At 44.5% G+C, this 16,671-nt stretch overlaps 1 protein-coding gene across 1 annotated transcript in view; it reads right to left on the bottom strand.

Moving 5' to 3' along the window:
* LOC137355595 (Kinetochore-associated protein DSN1 homolog) overlaps positions 1-16,671 on the bottom strand; it is a 41,685-nt gene that overhangs the window by 7,272 nt on the left and 17,742 nt on the right. Inside the window, exons 6-11 of the mRNA XM_068020892.1 lie at positions 16,424-16,496; positions 9,501-9,588; positions 8,834-8,893; positions 3,476-3,547; positions 2,505-2,652; positions 628-715 (exon numbers count right to left, since the gene is read on the bottom strand). Coding sequence (XP_067876993.1) covers positions 628-715; positions 2,505-2,652; positions 3,476-3,547; positions 8,834-8,893; positions 9,501-9,588; positions 16,424-16,496 — 529 coding nt within the window. The remainder of the gene's footprint in view (positions 1-627; positions 716-2,504; positions 2,653-3,475; positions 3,548-8,833; positions 8,894-9,500; positions 9,589-16,423; positions 16,497-16,671) is intronic.

Below are 16,671 nucleotides of genomic sequence, written 5' to 3'. Positions count from 1 at the left end.
CCATCACTCTGGGTCTTGCATAGAGCAGCACTCCCTCAAGCTGCTGCTTAGGCTAAGGCCTTAATGAACAGCAGTGTTCTAGAGGAGCATTAGACTACATTACAAACCCCTCTGAACATAGGGAAATAGCAGGGTTCCACATAACACTGGGATACTATCAAATACCATCTTTGTAAAGGATTGCAATACAGTAGAAAAGTTCTTTTAAAAGATGACAAAAATCTTATTTTTAGTGATGTTGATCAGCATAACTAAGACCCTAGGATCTCTCCGTGTTCATATAAACAGCATTTTCAAAGTGAAGGCCTCAGTCCCACTCACTTCAAGTCAAACAGCATTCTCAGTCAAAGCACAGGTGATTCAACTGCTCAATGCTGTTCTGAAGCTGATCACGAGAAAATGCTTAAAGAGCTACGGTGATTCTGCTTTCTTACCCCTGCCCAGTAAATCCTAGGGACATAAAAGAAAGAACTGGTGACTGACTGAGCACTGACTGGCAAAACCCTACTATGCCTCAGAGCAGGCGTCGGGTCCTGCACATTCAACCAGCTGATTGTCATATCTGGAGGTGGAGTTAAATCTGGAGACCTGACTTTGGGCAGGACACAACGAAGCAGAGAAACTTACCCAGTTTTTTGGATATATTTTGCAGGCAAGAATCCCATTCTTGTCTGGCTCTGGTAAGCAGGTTCATGGTTAGTTGCAGCTGGTCCATCTACAAGAGATCAGAATTCAGCTCCATTTCATGGCTTCACCGAATATCACTGAAATCTCAAAACCGCCATTTTCAACATCAAGTACAGTGAAGCTATTTAATCCCAGCCTAAAGTACATCAGATTTTAGATCACAATCTCACCGGTTGCTCTTAGTCCAGCAGCAGCTGATTCATATCCCTGGGTGCTTATTTTCCATATGGAGAAACGGAAGTGATGGGTCAGAGCCCACTGTTCATGCCCTTAGTGACAAATGAGTTTCGGTTGGCCCACTCTGTAGTGCTGGTTTATAGGGATCTGGCGCCAAATGCCTTTGCTTCTTTCCTTGTGGATCATCCAAGCCACTTTTCAGTTTTCTATGACGTGTAGACAGGTACGGTGAACAGGATGGAGATTAATCTGTCGGGGCCTCACTAGTCGAGAGTTATGGGAGTGATTGCGTAGCAAGGTTAGAGTGTGGCTGGCTCCTGCGATTGAAGCCTATCATGGGGACAGCTGCCCTTCTGGTGAATCCTTCTGATGCCAGGCTGCCAACCTGTTCGTGGGAATGCATGCTGGATTAAACTGAGAGTGTGCGTATAGTCCATGGGAAAACCTTCAGGTGGACGGGCTAATGCCACTATGGTGCGGAAAGTGTCTTTCTGAGAGTATCCGCAGGGTAGATTTGGACTGGGGATGGGGAAGCTTTGTGCTATAGCTTCACTTTTAACACGTTTTACAAATTTTTGTGCTATTTGCTTCTGGATTTGAGGGGTGGGAAGGAGAGGGGGTTGGGGACTGGTGATTAACCCACAGTTCTACTGCCCTTACCCATAATCAGTACATCAAAAACTACAACAGAAAGGCTGACACAATGGCCAGAGAGTTTACACTGAATGTCCAGATTTCTGCGGCTCCAATAAAAGCAATATTTTTACAGCGTTCTTGAATCATGATTCAAGCTATTAACTGTTTAACTATGTTTATAATGTACCACACACAATCTAAACATCACTGACGGGAACACGCTGCTAAAGGAGAAGACGGGAGTATAGACTGGACAGTCCCACCTCCCAGCGTGTGTACACAGGAGCCTGCATCAAGCAGCAATTACATGGCCAATTTTTACAGGGCGTATGTGAGACATGCGACTGGAGATCTGCACCCACCCACATCACTGTGGACTGAGGTTAAACATCCAATTGCAGCTGGGGGTGATGAGCCTTCAAGACGTCTGAAGACCTACAGCTTGTTGGGTGAGGCAGGACTGGTGGTAACTCCTGGAATAGAGGAGCGTCAGGTAGGAGAGGATAAATTGGGCCCAGTTTTGGGGGCTTAAGAGGAAGCCAGCTGTCTGTTTAGCTCAGAGTCACTACTCTATCCTTGATATCTCCAGATGAGCTCTGTACAGCTGTAACATAACTTCTTTGTTCACCCCTGGAGATAAAGGCCAACATTCCAGCTGCCCCTCCTTGGCTTTCTCTCTATTCCAGCTGCCGACATTCAGACACAGGGCTGGTCATTCACTGCTCTCAGTGGAGCTGGCCAATCTCAGCAGCCAGGCTGTGCACAAATAGTAGCTCGTTTTGCCTCTTTTGTTCAATGCCAACCTGAAAAGGGAAAGAGCACAGTCCCAAAGGGAGTAACTATCGGGGCTCCACCGATGTGCAAGGAATCGGAGCCCTCTGACTTGCGGTTAAAATGCATTCTGCTTCTCCCCCATCAGCCCACTGTTCTGACCTTAGGCTCCTCAACCCGACCCTCTGACTGCGAAGTCCCACACCGCTCTCCTTCCTGTCCCCCATACTCACTATACATTCTATATTCTGGAGAACTGAGAGGTCCTTGTCCAGAAAGGATTGATAATCCGGCTTTGTCCGGATAACATCCATCTGCGAATTCTCCATCACAGCAACTGGTTCAAGTGGCCCTTCAGCCTCCTTGGCTTTCTCCAAATCACTGAAATAAGTAAAATTAGAAGATCATTTAACAAAGACAGGAAACTGGATTTCAACATCTGCCATCACAGAATGCCGGTTTAGCCTAGTTACTGCCTCCACCTCCCTCCCAAGGACAGTAAAGGATTTTGGATCAGGAGTTTTGTTAACAATCAGGTTGAAAATCCTAGTTTATCAGATGGAGAGTGTGTCTATATCCAGATCTCTCTCCACTCCTCTGTTCAGTGAAGCTGACAGGCCAGGTTATTGATTCGCTCCTGTCCCAAAGTGACTACTTTGATTGCTTTATTTTTAAACCGAGAATTTCACTATTAACATTACAAATAAAATATTGTTTGCCAATATCTCTCCTTTATCAGATTCAATCCAATGTGAATTGGGCCCTCTATTGTCCCTCACCCAAACAGCCATGCTTTAGCTACAAGCTCAGACACAGCAATTATCAGACTTTTGGACTGGAGTGAAGAGAGAGTCACAGCACAAGCCCACTCCTAGCCCACTTGCACTTCCTAGCAGAGGTGACTGGACAGCGAGGGGAATGGGACTTCCCTTCCCAGTGCTCCTCTGCTTTGGCTCACATTTAAAGAAAATCACAGTGCTGTGGAAAAGAGCTCAAGGAGAAAAAGGTCATCTGAGCGATAGGTCACTGGGGTTTGTGTGATGTGTCTCTACAGGGAGAGAGTGCACGTTCCACGTGAGGAAGTCATACATTTGTGTAGTTCGGAATGATTTAATGTGAGACTCACTCACAGTGAGGGGAATCCAGTGCATCAGACACCTGACTGACTAATAAATAAATCAATCACTGACTGGCAGGAACTTACGTGGCTGCTTGCTCTGCTCTTTGGTGATAGACTTCCAGCAGTTGGTTCCAAGCGTTACACTCAACATTTAATCTGCAAAAGAAGGAGTAGCACAGGGTGAAGGATTTTGTTAGTTGCTAGTTTTCCTTCCCCTGAAGGCATTGCCTCTTTGCCAAGTGAGGTTTCTTGGCTGCCGAGCACCCCCTAGTACCACATACAAAAGGCCATTATCCACTGAAAGCTCAGACAGCTGCAGCAAACTATCCCATTGTGAGGTGCGTTATGGCTCAACCCCATCTTGCCCTCGTTTGTGATCAGTTTTGCTCTAGATATTCCCTCGAGTTTGTCATCACAACTATCTCTTGTCCCTTATCAGATGACCTTCACTGTCCAATGTCTAGTCATGTGATAGTGTGACCTGGAGGTCGTAACAGTGATCAGATCATGAGGTGGATACTAGAACCTCACCTGTACCCACTGCATGCATTGCTCCTGCCGCTGGAAAGGCAAGATCAACATTCCAGTGAAGGAAGATCAAGTGGAAGCCACAGACTGGTTTATTTTATATATAATACATGAAGGAAATTAATGATTAGTGAACTCAATTTTGGAACATCCCTCATAACATTATCACAGTATCCTATCAGCAAACACAATACATTTTCCTCACTAGCATTCTCCCTAATCTAGTTTGCACTACACTTACAGAAAGAAATCCTGCTATCTCACATCCTCCCCATCTGTAAACTCTTTCTGCAAAACTGCACAGGAAGCCACTTCCCCAATTCCCATGTGCAGGGACTGACCTCCCCCACCCACAGCACTTAGAGACTGTTCAGGCAAGTCCCTGCTGCCTGAGTCACTCTAATAGACCACAGTATAAATTATATACGAGTGTAATGAATCCCCTCTTCCCCAATGAATCACAGATCACGTACTGTTAACCCGGGGAGGTGAATCACGGGGCACCCAGTTACCCCGGGGTATCATATGAACATACGAATTAGGAGTAGGGGTAGGCCACTGGGCCCTTCGAGCCTGCTCCGCCATTCAAGATGTTCATAGCTGAACTCTGCTTCCACTGCCTTTTGAGGAAGAGAATTCCAAAGACTCACGTCCCTCTGGGAAAAACATTCTCCTCATCTCTGTCTTAAATGGGCAACCCCTTATTTTTAAACAGTGACCCCTAGTTCTAGATTCTTGCACAACGGGAAACATCCTTTCCACAACCACCCTGTCAAGAACTCTCAGGATCTTGTATGTTTCAATCGTTGCCTATTACTCTTCTAAACTCCAGTCTTTCCTCGTAAGACAGCCCGCCCATTCCAGGTATTAGTCTAGTAAACCTTGCCTGTGCTGCCTCCAACATATTTACATCCTTCCTTAAATAAAGAGACCAATACTGTACACAATACTCCAGATGTGGTCTCACCAATGCCCTGTATAACTGAAGCAAAACCTCCCTACTTTTGTATTCAATTCCCCTCGCGATAAACGATAACATTCTATTACTTGCTGTACCTGCATACTAACCTTTTGTGATTCATGCACGAGGACACCCAGATCCCTCTGCAAGTCAGAGCTCTACAATCTCTCACCATTTAGATAATAGGTTTCTTTTTTTTCTTCCTGCCAAAGTGGACAATTTCCCACTTTCCCACATTAGACTCCATTTGCCAGGTCTTTGCCCACTCATTTAACCTATCTATATGTCTCTGTAGCCCCCTTATGTCCTCTTCATAACTTACTTTCCTAACTATCTTTGTGTCATCAGCAAATTTAGAAACCATATCTTCGGTCCCTTCATCTAACTCATTTTGTATAAATTGTAAAAAGTTGAAGCCCCAGCAAAGATCCCTGTGGCACACCACTCGTTACATCGCGCCAACCAGAAAGTGACCCATTTATGCCTCCTCTCTGTTTCCTGTTAGTTCGCCAGTTTTCTATCCATGCCAATATGTTACCCCCTACACCATGAGCTTTTATTTTCTGCAATAACCTTTGGAAATGCCTTCTGGAAATCTAAGTACAATACATCCACCAGTTCCCTTCGTCCACAGCACATGTAACTCCCTCAAAGAACTCCAATAAATTGGTTAAACATGATTTGCCTTTCACTAAACCCTGTTGACTCTGCCTGATTACCTTGAATTTTTCTAAATGCCCTGCTAGAATATCTTTAATAATACCTTCCAACATTTTCCCCAAAACAGATGTTAAGCTAACTGGCTTGTAGTTTCCTGCTTTCTGTCTCCCTCCCTTTTTGAATTAAGGAGTTACATTTGCTCTTTTCCAATCTAAAGGAACCTTCCCTGAATCTAGGGAATTTTGGAAAATTAAAACTAAAGCATCAACTATCTCTCTAGCCACTTCTTTTAACATCCTAGGATGAAATCCATCAGGACCTGGGGACTTGCCAGCCCGCAACTCCAACAATTTGTTCAGTACTACTTATCCATTATTAAATCCCCAGACTCACTTTCTATAGAACCAACGCTCACTTTGTTAACTTTTCCTTTTTTAAATGTCTATAGAAACTTTTACTATCTGGCTTTATATTTCTAGCTAGCTTTTTCTCGTACTCTTAATTTTACCTTCCTTATCAATCTTAGTCCTTCTTTGCTGTGTCAATCGCGGGGCCCCCCCAGTTACCCCGGGGTGTCAATCGCGGGGCCCCCCCGTTACCCCCGGGGTGTCAATCGCGGGGCCCCCCCGTTACCCCCGGGGTGTCAATCGCGGGGCCCCCCCAGTTACCCCGGGGTGAATCACAGGGCACCCAGTTACCCCGGGGTGAATCACAGGGCACTTGCTACTAAGCTGGGATCAGTAAACCGAGATTGGGGATTGAAGATGGAATTATCCTGGTCTGCAGGACTCAGTTACTCTGAGTAATTGGGGAGCCCAGAATAAAATTTTTGACATAATTATTACATCGCAAACTATTAAGGGACTAAACTGCACGCACACCTGCTTAGTTTCCACATTCTGGAATATCTAATGTCAATTTATGTTTCTCAGATGTGGTCCACAAGGAATTGTACTGTTGTTTCCAAAGAACAAAGAACAGTACAGCACAAGAACAGGCCATTCGGCCCTCCAAGCCTGCGCCGATCTTGACGCCTGCCTAAACTAAAACCTTCTGCACTTCCGTGGTCCGTATCCCTCTATTCCCATCCTATTCATGTGTTTGTCAAGATACCTCTTAAACGTCTCTATGGTACCTGCTTCCACCACCTCCCCCGGCAACAAGTTCCAGGCACTCACCACCCTCTGTGTAAAGAACTTGCCTCGCACATCCCCTCTAAACTTTGCCCCTCTCACCTTAAACCTATGTCCCCTAGTAACTGACTCTTCCACCCTGGGAAAAAGCTTCTGACTATCCACTCTGTCCATGCCGCTTATAACTTTGTAAACCTCGATCATGTTGCCCCTCCACGATATCATGCATCATATTCTCACATTTATTTACACATACACACACACGTGTAAGTACATTAAAACTGTCCACTTTTTCCCATGCAAATCTAATCACTGCCAATATTAACACTCATTGCCTGAAATAGCTTGGCCTCGATTCCATTCCTATTCGTTTCTCCCTCACCTTGACACCAAGCTGCTGAATGCTCTCCTGATAGTTCAGTGCCATAAGTGTGCTCTAGGATCAAGCCAGACAGGCCTGGAGTGTCTCGGTTTAGTGCCCTGTTTGTGTCCTATGTTAGCTGAACCTCAGCCAGGGTAGTGTCAAGGTGCCGGGGCACATCTATGACACTGGTCTGCCAGGAATGGCTAGGGTGGACATTAGCCTGCAGATATTCTATGCTCTAATGTAAAGAGTAATTGCTTGGACAAGCACCAGAAACTGTTGACACTTGTGGAACGACACCCCCAAGGCGAGCCAGCTCCCTGGACACAAGGGAAGGAATTAAAGTGCTGAAATACAAAGCTACATACAAACACCAAGATCTCCTGAACAGAACCACCTCCAACACTGATGGCTCTCCCAGTTTGGATGTAAGTGCTATCCTTATAGATTAAAGCTATTACAGCCCTGATGTTTAAGACCAATAAGACCAACAGCACCACCAGCAGGTAGGTAATGGGACTGGTGACTTGATGTAACACACTGACTGAGGCACTAGCTCTGTGCTCTCTTACCCTGCCATGGATCAGTGCCCAGCTTCCTCTTCGTGAGCCACCAGTATCTGGAGCTTCAGTGCACTGCCAATAGCTATGATTCACAAACTCATTTCACCCATTGAGGTGAGAGAATACAGTCGGTGTTTAAAGAAATAACTTGCATTATATAGCATTTACACAATCTCAGGACTTTCCAAAACACTTTACAAGCAAAGTATTTTTGAAGAAGTGTAGTCACTGCTGTAATGTAGGAATTGCCAATTTGCAAACTGCAAATTCACACAAATAAAAATGATAATGACCAGATAACTGAGCCATGACTGACACTAAAAGGTGACAGTGTTGCCTTAAGATGGGAATTTCTGAGAGCTTTCCTCTTATTTTTGGGCACAAGAATTGAATGCCATCAACTCCAGTGCAGCTCAACGTGCTCGAAAGAGAACAGTGTCCCCAATGGTTCAGTCTCTGACGCACATTGAAGACTGCAGGTTCTATCCCTGATCCACAATGATTTAACTCAGCTGATCAGACAGTGGGAGCTCTACAATAGCCAGTTCAGTCCTCGGACTCAGGCTCTTGTTCTTTTTTAACTATTAGTCTGGCGATCTCCCTCCAACCTGAGAGTAGAAATAATATGAATGTGTAGCATTAAATGGTCAGTTATCAAACAATGCAGCTGTGCTGATAGTTGAAAGACCTGCTTTTATAACTTTTCATGACCACAGGACTTCTCTAAGCGACTTGCAGCCAATGAGGTACTTTTGAAGTGTAGTCACTGTTGTAATACAGGAAACGCGGCAGCCAATTTGTGCGCAGCAAGCTCCCACAAACGGCAATGTGATAATGACCAGACAATATGTACATACGATGATGATTGAGGGATAAATATTGGCCAGGGTTAATGCCCCTACTCTTTGAAATAGTGCCATGGGATCTTCTTAAACTCATCCGAAAGAAAATAGGGTCTCAGTTTAACGTCTCATACAAAAGATGGCATCTCTGACAGTGCAGCACTCCCTCAGTACTGCACTGGAGTATCATCCTAGATTTTTGAGCTCATGACCTGCAGCGAGATTTGAACCCACAACCATCCTACTCTGAGGCGAGATTGCTACCAATTGAGCCATGACTGATACCAGAGTTCCTGGGTTTCTAAGATAGCTTACTGGGCAAAAAGCCCCTTTAAGACCTGGCACTGCAGTAGAGAGTTTTGACATGAAATAAGAGGTTGGGAGATCCTACCTGGAAATGTCATCCTTTAGCTGCATCATCATCTTCTCTGTTTCTGGTGTAGGAAGAATGCTGAAAAATAAACACCATCGAAGTCACAAATACTGGTACTGAAAGAGGTCACTGGCAGGTATACTACACACTGTCAGCAATTGATTCTGTACACTAGTATCAGACACCATTGAATAAACAAAGCTGCATGCATCAGAACAAGGAGAAGCATGCAGTAACTGCGCTACATCAGGAATTATGCAGCCCAGTGCCATTCAATGGTGTCTGGTCTTTGGGGAGAGGTAGTGAAAATAATTGGCCTTCTCCAGGCATTTAATAAATTGAGGAACCATTGTGTGGTAGGATAAACATTCACGGCTGCAGTTCCGCGATGCAGCAATCTCAGACAATACCAATGCAGACTGACTGATAGTCAGATCCTTTCCACGAGGCCACCGAGCAGTTGGGAAAATTACACTGCCAGGCAGTGACTCATGCTCACATCTCCCTCGTGGCTGGTCACCAAGCAGCACTGGCTGTGGCTGAGCATGGCTTTCCAGCAGGGAACAAAAGGAGAGCATGTTTTATACAGTTAGATAATCAAAGCCGCATCAATAACTACAAGAATCATTAACGTGGCCTCTCCAACAGAAGCTTAAACACTTGCCTCTCCACTTGGGTTACTTACTCATCTGGTTTCTCTGTGCATTTCCTCAGTGTCCCATCTAGTTTCATCGTCTCAATGATGCGTTTAAAGTCATTGGAAATATCAGAGGCTGCAGGTACAACCAATAAAAGATCAAGTCAGAGGTAAAACATAGAGCACCATGGAACGCTGGGGCACGGGCTGTGCACCAACTTCCTAATCCTGACTGTACCACTCAGCAGAAGCAGACAAAGGACAGGATAAACTCCAGATAAACTCCCTGGACGGTGATTAAAAAGAGAACTGCTATTTAGAAAGAGCTTTGATCTGATTTAATGCAGCAGCTGTGAGCTATTTATTATTTTCTACTTCACAAATATCTTACTAATGACTGTTGTATTATTGGTACTATTCACTTCTCTTTACTGTTTAATACATTTTGTTTGGCAGTTAAAGCCCAATCTTAGAGAGGCAACAATTCAAGATGTACTTGTATAGTGACTGATTTCAGTGTATCCATCGAAAAGACTTGGAAAGAGATCATCCACATTCCCAATCAGAGCTATGGGTCAAGGTGAAAGAAAGGAGAAAAAAAGGCAGAGAGGAGTGAGAAAGAGAGAAAAGGAAAGAGAAAGACAGACAGACCCAACAAGAGAAAGAAATAGTGCGAGAGAATACCCAACATCTGTTAATGATTTCTGCATTAAGCATTGTGATCGATGTTATTTTGCTTTAGTTCCTCTCAGATGTTGCACCAGTCTTTTATGGGGAACAAATGATCAAAGCCTTTGCTGGATCCAGGTTCAATGTTGTACGGTTGCCAATTTACTGTAGCAGATGACTAACACACAACTCTCGATTAGACTGCCCTGAATAGAAGTGACTCCACTTTCAGGAAACAGCGCATCTTACAACTGCACAAAGCATCACAATAGGTCTGGTGGGTTGGAGTGTCTGAGTCATGGCAGTAAACAGACCCAGAGAGTGGTCAGAATGTGGAACTCACTACAAGTAGTAGCTGAGGTGAATATCATTTAAGGGGAAGGTAAATAAACATGAGGGAGGATGGAATAGAAGTATATACTGATAGGGTGAGATGAAGTAATGTGGGAGGAGGCTCATGTGGAGCATAAATGGCAGCACAGACCTGTTCTGTGATATAAATGCTCAAAGCCGTGGTGTGCTCAATGTTGGAAACCAGGAACACTTCCTGTGTCCGGGACCAGCATGTGTGCAGGAAGTGTCTCCAGCTGCAGCTCCTGGAAGCCCGGGTTTCGGAGCTGGAGCAGCAGCTAGGGACACTGCTGTGGACCATCCATGAGGCAGAGAGCAACGTGGAAAGCACGTATAGAGATGGTCACACCACAGGCTCAGACTCCACAGGCAGGAAGGGAATGGGTGACCACCAGGCAGAGCAAGAGGACTAGGCAGGCAGTTCATGAATCTCCTGTGGCTATTCTCCTGCAAAACAGATATACTGCTTTGGATACTGTTGGGGGGGAATGGCCTCTCAGGGGAAAGCAGCAACAGCCCAATTCGTTGCATCACGGTTGACTCTGCTGCACAGGGGAGGAGTAAAAAGTGTGGGAATAGTTATAGGGGATTCAATTATAAGGGGAATAGATAGGCGTTTCTATGGCCGCAAAAGAGACTCCAGGATGGTATGTTGCCTCCCAGGTGCTAGGGTCAAGGAAGTCTCAGTGCGGTTACAGTACATTCTGAAGGGGGAGGGTGAACAGCCAGTGGTCGTGGTACACATTGGACATAGGTAAAAAAAAAAAGGATGAGGTCCTAAAAGCAGAATATCGGGAGCTAGGAAGTAAGTTGAAAAGTAGGACCTCAAAAGGTAGTGATCTCAGGATTACTATCAGTGCCGCGTGCTAGTCAGAGTAGAAATAGCAGGATATATCAGATGAATACATGGCTGAAGAGATGGTGTGAGGGGGAGAGTTTTAGATTCCTGGGACATTGGGACTGGTTCTGGGGGAGGTGGGACCAGTACAAACTGGACGGGTTACACCTGGGCAGGACCGGGATTGATGTCCTCGGGGGAGTATTTGCTAGAGTGGTTGGGGAGGGTTTAAACTAAAATGGCAGAGGGGTGGGAACCTTTGTAAGGAGTCAGAGGAGGGGGGGGATCAAAGACAAGAACAAAAGACAGTAAGGGGAAGAAGAAAAGTGATAGGCAGAGAAATCAAGGGCCAGAATCAAACAGGGCTCCAGTGAAAAATAGTGGGAAGGGGTCAAGTAATGTCAAAAAGACAAGCCTTAAGGCTTTGTGCCTTAACGCGCGGAGCATTTGCAATAAAATGGATGAATTAATCGCGCAAATAGATGTAAATGGGTATGATATAGTCGGGATTATGGAGACATGGCTGCAAGGTGACCAGAGATGGGAAATGAACATCCAGGGATATTCAGTATTTAGGAAGGACAGACAAAAAGCAAAAAGCGATGGAGTTGCATTGCTGGTTAAAGAGGAAATTAACGCAATAGTGGGGAAGGATATTAGCTCTGACAATGTGGAATCTGTATGGGTAGAGCTGAGAAACACTAAGGGGCAAAAAACGTTAGTGGGGGTTGTATACAGACCCCCAAACTGTAGTGATGTTGGGAATGGCATTAAACAGGAAATTAGAGCCACATGCAATAAAGGAACATCTGTAATTATAGGTGAGTTTAATCTGCATATAGATTGTGAAAATCAAATTAGTCACAATACCGTAGAGGAGGAATTCTTGGAATGTATATGGGATGGTTTTCTGGACCAATACATTGAGGAACCAACTAGAGAACAGGCCATCCTAGACTGGGTATTATGTAATGAGAGGGGAATAATTGACAATCTAGTTGTGCGAGGCCCCTTGGGGATGAGCGACCATAATACGATAGAATTCTTCATCAAGATGGAGAGTGACGTAGTTGATTCTGAGACTAGGGTCCTGAATCTTAGTAAAGGAAACTTCGAAGGTATGAGGCTCGAGTTGGCTTTGACGGATTGGGAAACGTTACTTAAAGGGATGACAGTGGATAGGCAATGGTAAACATTTAAAGAGCACATGGATGAACTGCAATAATTGTTTATCCCTGTCTGGCACAAAAGTAAAACGGGAAAGGTAGCCAAACCATGGCTTACAAGGGAAATTAGATAGCATTAGATCAGAGGAAGAGGGATATAAATTTGCCAGAAAAAACAGACCTGAGGATTGGGAGCAGTTTAGAATTCAGCAAAGGAGGGATTGATTAAGAAGGGGAAAATAGAGTACGAGAGCAAGCTTGCGGGGAACATAAAAACTGACTGTAAAAGTTTCTATAGGTATGTGAAGAGAAAAAGATTGATGAAGACAAATGTAGGTCCCTTACAGTCAGAAACAGGGGAATTTATTATGGGGAACAAAGAAATGGCTGACCAACTAAATACATACTTTGCTTCTGTCTTCACAAAGGAGGACACAAATATCATACCAGAAATGTTGGGGAACACATGGCTTAGTGAGAGAGAGGAACTAAAGAAAATCAGTATTAGTAGAGAAATGGTGCTGGGGAAATTGATGGGATTGAAGGCCAATAAAGCCCCAGGGCCTGATGGTCTGCATCCCAGAGTACTTAAGGAAGTGGCCCTAGTGGATGCATTGGTGATCATGTTCCAAGATTCTATAGACTCTGGAACAGTTCCTACAGATTGGAGGGTAGCTAATGTAACTGCACTATTTAAAAAGGGAGGTAGAGAGAAAGCAGGGAATTATAGACCAGTCAGCCTGACGTCGGTAGTGAGGAAAATTCTAGAGTCCATTATCAAAGATTTTATAGCAGAGCACTTAGAGAACAGTGGTAGAATCAGGCAGAGTCAGCATGGATTTACGAAAGGGAAATCATGCCTGACAAATCTACTAGAATTCTTTGAGGATGTAACTAGCAAAGTTGATGAGGGACAGCCAGTGGATATAGTTTATTTGGACTTTCAGAAGGCTTTCGACAAAGTCCCACATAAGAGAATAGCGCGTAAAATTAAAATGCATGGGATTGGGGGTAGTGTATTGCGATGGATAGAAAATTGGATGGCAGACAGGAAACAAAGAGGAGGGATAAATGGGTCTTTTTCCAAATGGCAGGCAGTGACTAGTGGGATACCGCAGGGATCGGTCTAGGACCCCAGCTATTCACAATATATATTAATGATTTAGATGAGGGAACTAAATGTAATATCTCCAAATTTGCAGATGACACAAAACTGGGTGGGAGGGTGAGTTGTCAGGAGGATGCAGAGAGGCTTCAGGGTGATTTGGACAAGTTGAGTGAGTGGGCAAATGCATGGCCGATGCAGTATAATGTGGATAGCAAAAACAGGATGGCAGATTCTTCTCTGAATGGCTATAAACTGAGAGAGGGGAATATGCAGCGAGACCTGGGTGCTCTCGTACACCAGTCGCTGAAGGTAAGCGTGCAGGTGCAACAGGCAGTAAAAAAGGCAAATGGTATGTTGGCCTTCATAGCGAGAGGATTTGAGTACAGGAGCAGGGATGTCTTGCTGCAATTATACAGGGCCTTGGTGAGGCCACACCTGGAATATTGTGTGCAGTTTTGGTCTCCTTATCTGAGGAAGGATGCTCTTGCTATAGAGGGAGTGCAGCGAAGGTTTACCAGACTGACTCCTGGGATGGCGGGACTGACGTATGAGGAGAGATTGAGTTGGTTAGGATTATATTCGCTGGAGTTCAGAAGAGTGAGGGGGGATCTCATAGAAACCTCTAAAATTCTAACAGGACTTGACAGGGTAGATGCAGGATGTTCCCGATGGTGGGGGAGTCCAGAACCAGGGGTCATAGTCTAAGGTTACGGGGTAAACCTTTCAGGACGGAGATGAGGAGAAATTTCTTCACCCAGAGTGGTGAGCTTGTGGAATTCGCTACCACAGAAAACAGTTGAGGCTAAAACATTGTATGTTCTCAAGAAGATATAGCTCTTGGGTCTAAAGGGATTAAAGGGTATGGGGCAAAAGCGGGAACAGGTTACTGAGTTGGATGATCAGCCATGATCATAATGAATGGTGGAGCAGGCTCGAAGGGCCGAATGGCCTACTTCTGCTCCTATTTTCTTTGTAATTCTCTGGATCAGTTTGCCTCCTTCTCCATTATGTGAAAAAGATGGGCCAATAAATAGCTCACAAAAGGTGGCTACAACCAAGCAGAATTAGAATGATACAGCACAGGAGATTATCATTTGGCCAACTGTGCTCAACTAATTTTCAGTGAAAGGTGCCAAACACATTCTTAAACAAATGTCACAAGATGTTTGTATTTGAATTAAATAGCTGGTCTCCTCCCTCAGATACCAGTCAAAACGACATTCCACAACAAATGTATCAATCCGAGCTGCAACATGATTTTGGCAGATGAGGTTATTTTCTCTTAAACCTATTTTAGGTGTTGTGACAGAATTAAATAAGTCTGTACAAAGCTAAATATTAATGTATTTACTTAAAATTGAGCTCCAGTTATATGAAAGCTTGTAATTAGCATTAGTGTTGGCCCAACTCCATCTGCTGCATATTGGTCCATCTCCCAATTCCGATTCCTGCACAATGTAGCATTATTATTTTATTCTCTATACTTTCAGATACACAGTCAGTCTGACAGGTTGACCAGCTTTCGAACTTCTGATCTTATGCAGAGATGGATGACAAGCACTAGTTACTCACCACACTGCATGCTTAACTACAATTAATGGAAAGTGGCTTGCAGTAAAGTTTTACTTTAACTCTAGGCTAGAGCACTGCATAACTGATAAAACTGCTCACTTCAAAAGGCCCCATCAACAACTTACATTTATATAGTACCTTTAATGTAGCAAAAGGTCCCAAAGCACTTAACAAAAGCTTTATCAGTAAAAAAAAATTTGAACAAGAAGCCACAGCAAGGAGGCCAGGCAACCAAACATTAGGTCAAAGAAGTAGGTTTTAAGATGCATCTTAAAGGAGGAAAGAGGGAGGTAGAGAGAGTAGTGGGATGGGAAGGGAATTCAAGAGCTTAGGACTCAGGCAGCTGAAAGCACAATCACCAATAGTGCAGCAGTTAAACTGGGGTTGCACAAGAGGCCTGAACTTCAGGAGCGGAGAGATCTCAGAGGGTTGTAAGGCTGGAGGATGCTAAAGAGATTGGAAGGGTCAAGGCCATATGGAGGGATTTGAAAACATCATACAATTCAACTACATACAGCTCTGCAAGGGAAGATCAAAAAGTTCTTGTTCACAATCTGAAGCTGAAAAACTCACTGTGGCAGCTTGCCTCAGCAAGAGCCAAGACTGAGGGGAAGTTTTCTTATTCCACCATTGAATCTTTAGCTGCAATTGCATGCCATATTTTCAACATGGCAAAGCCAAAGATACGAATTAGGAGCAGGAGTAGGCCACTCGGCCCCTTGAGCCTGCTCTGCCATTCAGTAAGATCATGGCTGATCGGATTGTAACTGACTCCACATGATGTTAAACCCCTACGTCATGCGCACCAAGTGACAGCATAACTCAGGTCTGAACAGTCTAGATTCTGTGGAACAGTAGAGATGAACATTGCTCTGCTTCATTCTGCACCAGGGATCCAGGTCACAGGCTGCAGGGTTGGAGTCTGGTTGCACAGGAAGAGTGTCTGTGAAATGTGTTACTTCATGCTTTCGAGGATATCACAGCGCCAGAGGTGCTAGAAGCAGGAGGCCAGCAGGAAACAGCTGGTTAATTCCTCTTCACGCGATCAACAGTATGTGCCCGTGCTGGGGACCAGAATTGGAGAGACTCAAGAATAGAATGGCAGCATAAACCTGGTCCATGGGGGTGCCAAGCGCTTGTAGATGATATACTGCTCGTGGTAAGGCAAAAGTGTAATGCCACCCACGGGTGCTCAACTTAACTAGAAAAAAGGAAAGCTTTACTTGGAGGATAAATTACAGACAAACTGAAGATATTTCCAACTCACCATCTGTTTGAAAGGCATCCAGATTGAAGTCCTCTCGTGGCTCCAAGGAGCGCTGCAGCTTCTGCAGAGTATACTGAGATAGAAACATTAACAGCTTTACATCTGGCCATACCAAAAAACTTGACAGCCAAAAGAAAAATATCCTTAGATATATACAGATGCTGAGGTCCATTGGAGTTAAGCCGGTACATAATGGCTCAAAACTAGCCACAAGTTTGTGATTTCCCGAGTAACTGCAACACCAGTGA

The sequence above is a fragment of the Heterodontus francisci genome, chromosome 43, assembly GCF_036365525.1.
Source record: "Heterodontus francisci isolate sHetFra1 chromosome 43, sHetFra1.hap1, whole genome shotgun sequence".
NCBI lineage: Eukaryota > Metazoa > Chordata > Chondrichthyes > Heterodontiformes > Heterodontidae > Heterodontus > Heterodontus francisci.
The sequence above is the reverse complement of the archived record's forward strand: the minus strand, read 5'-3'. Positions and strand labels throughout refer to the sequence as shown.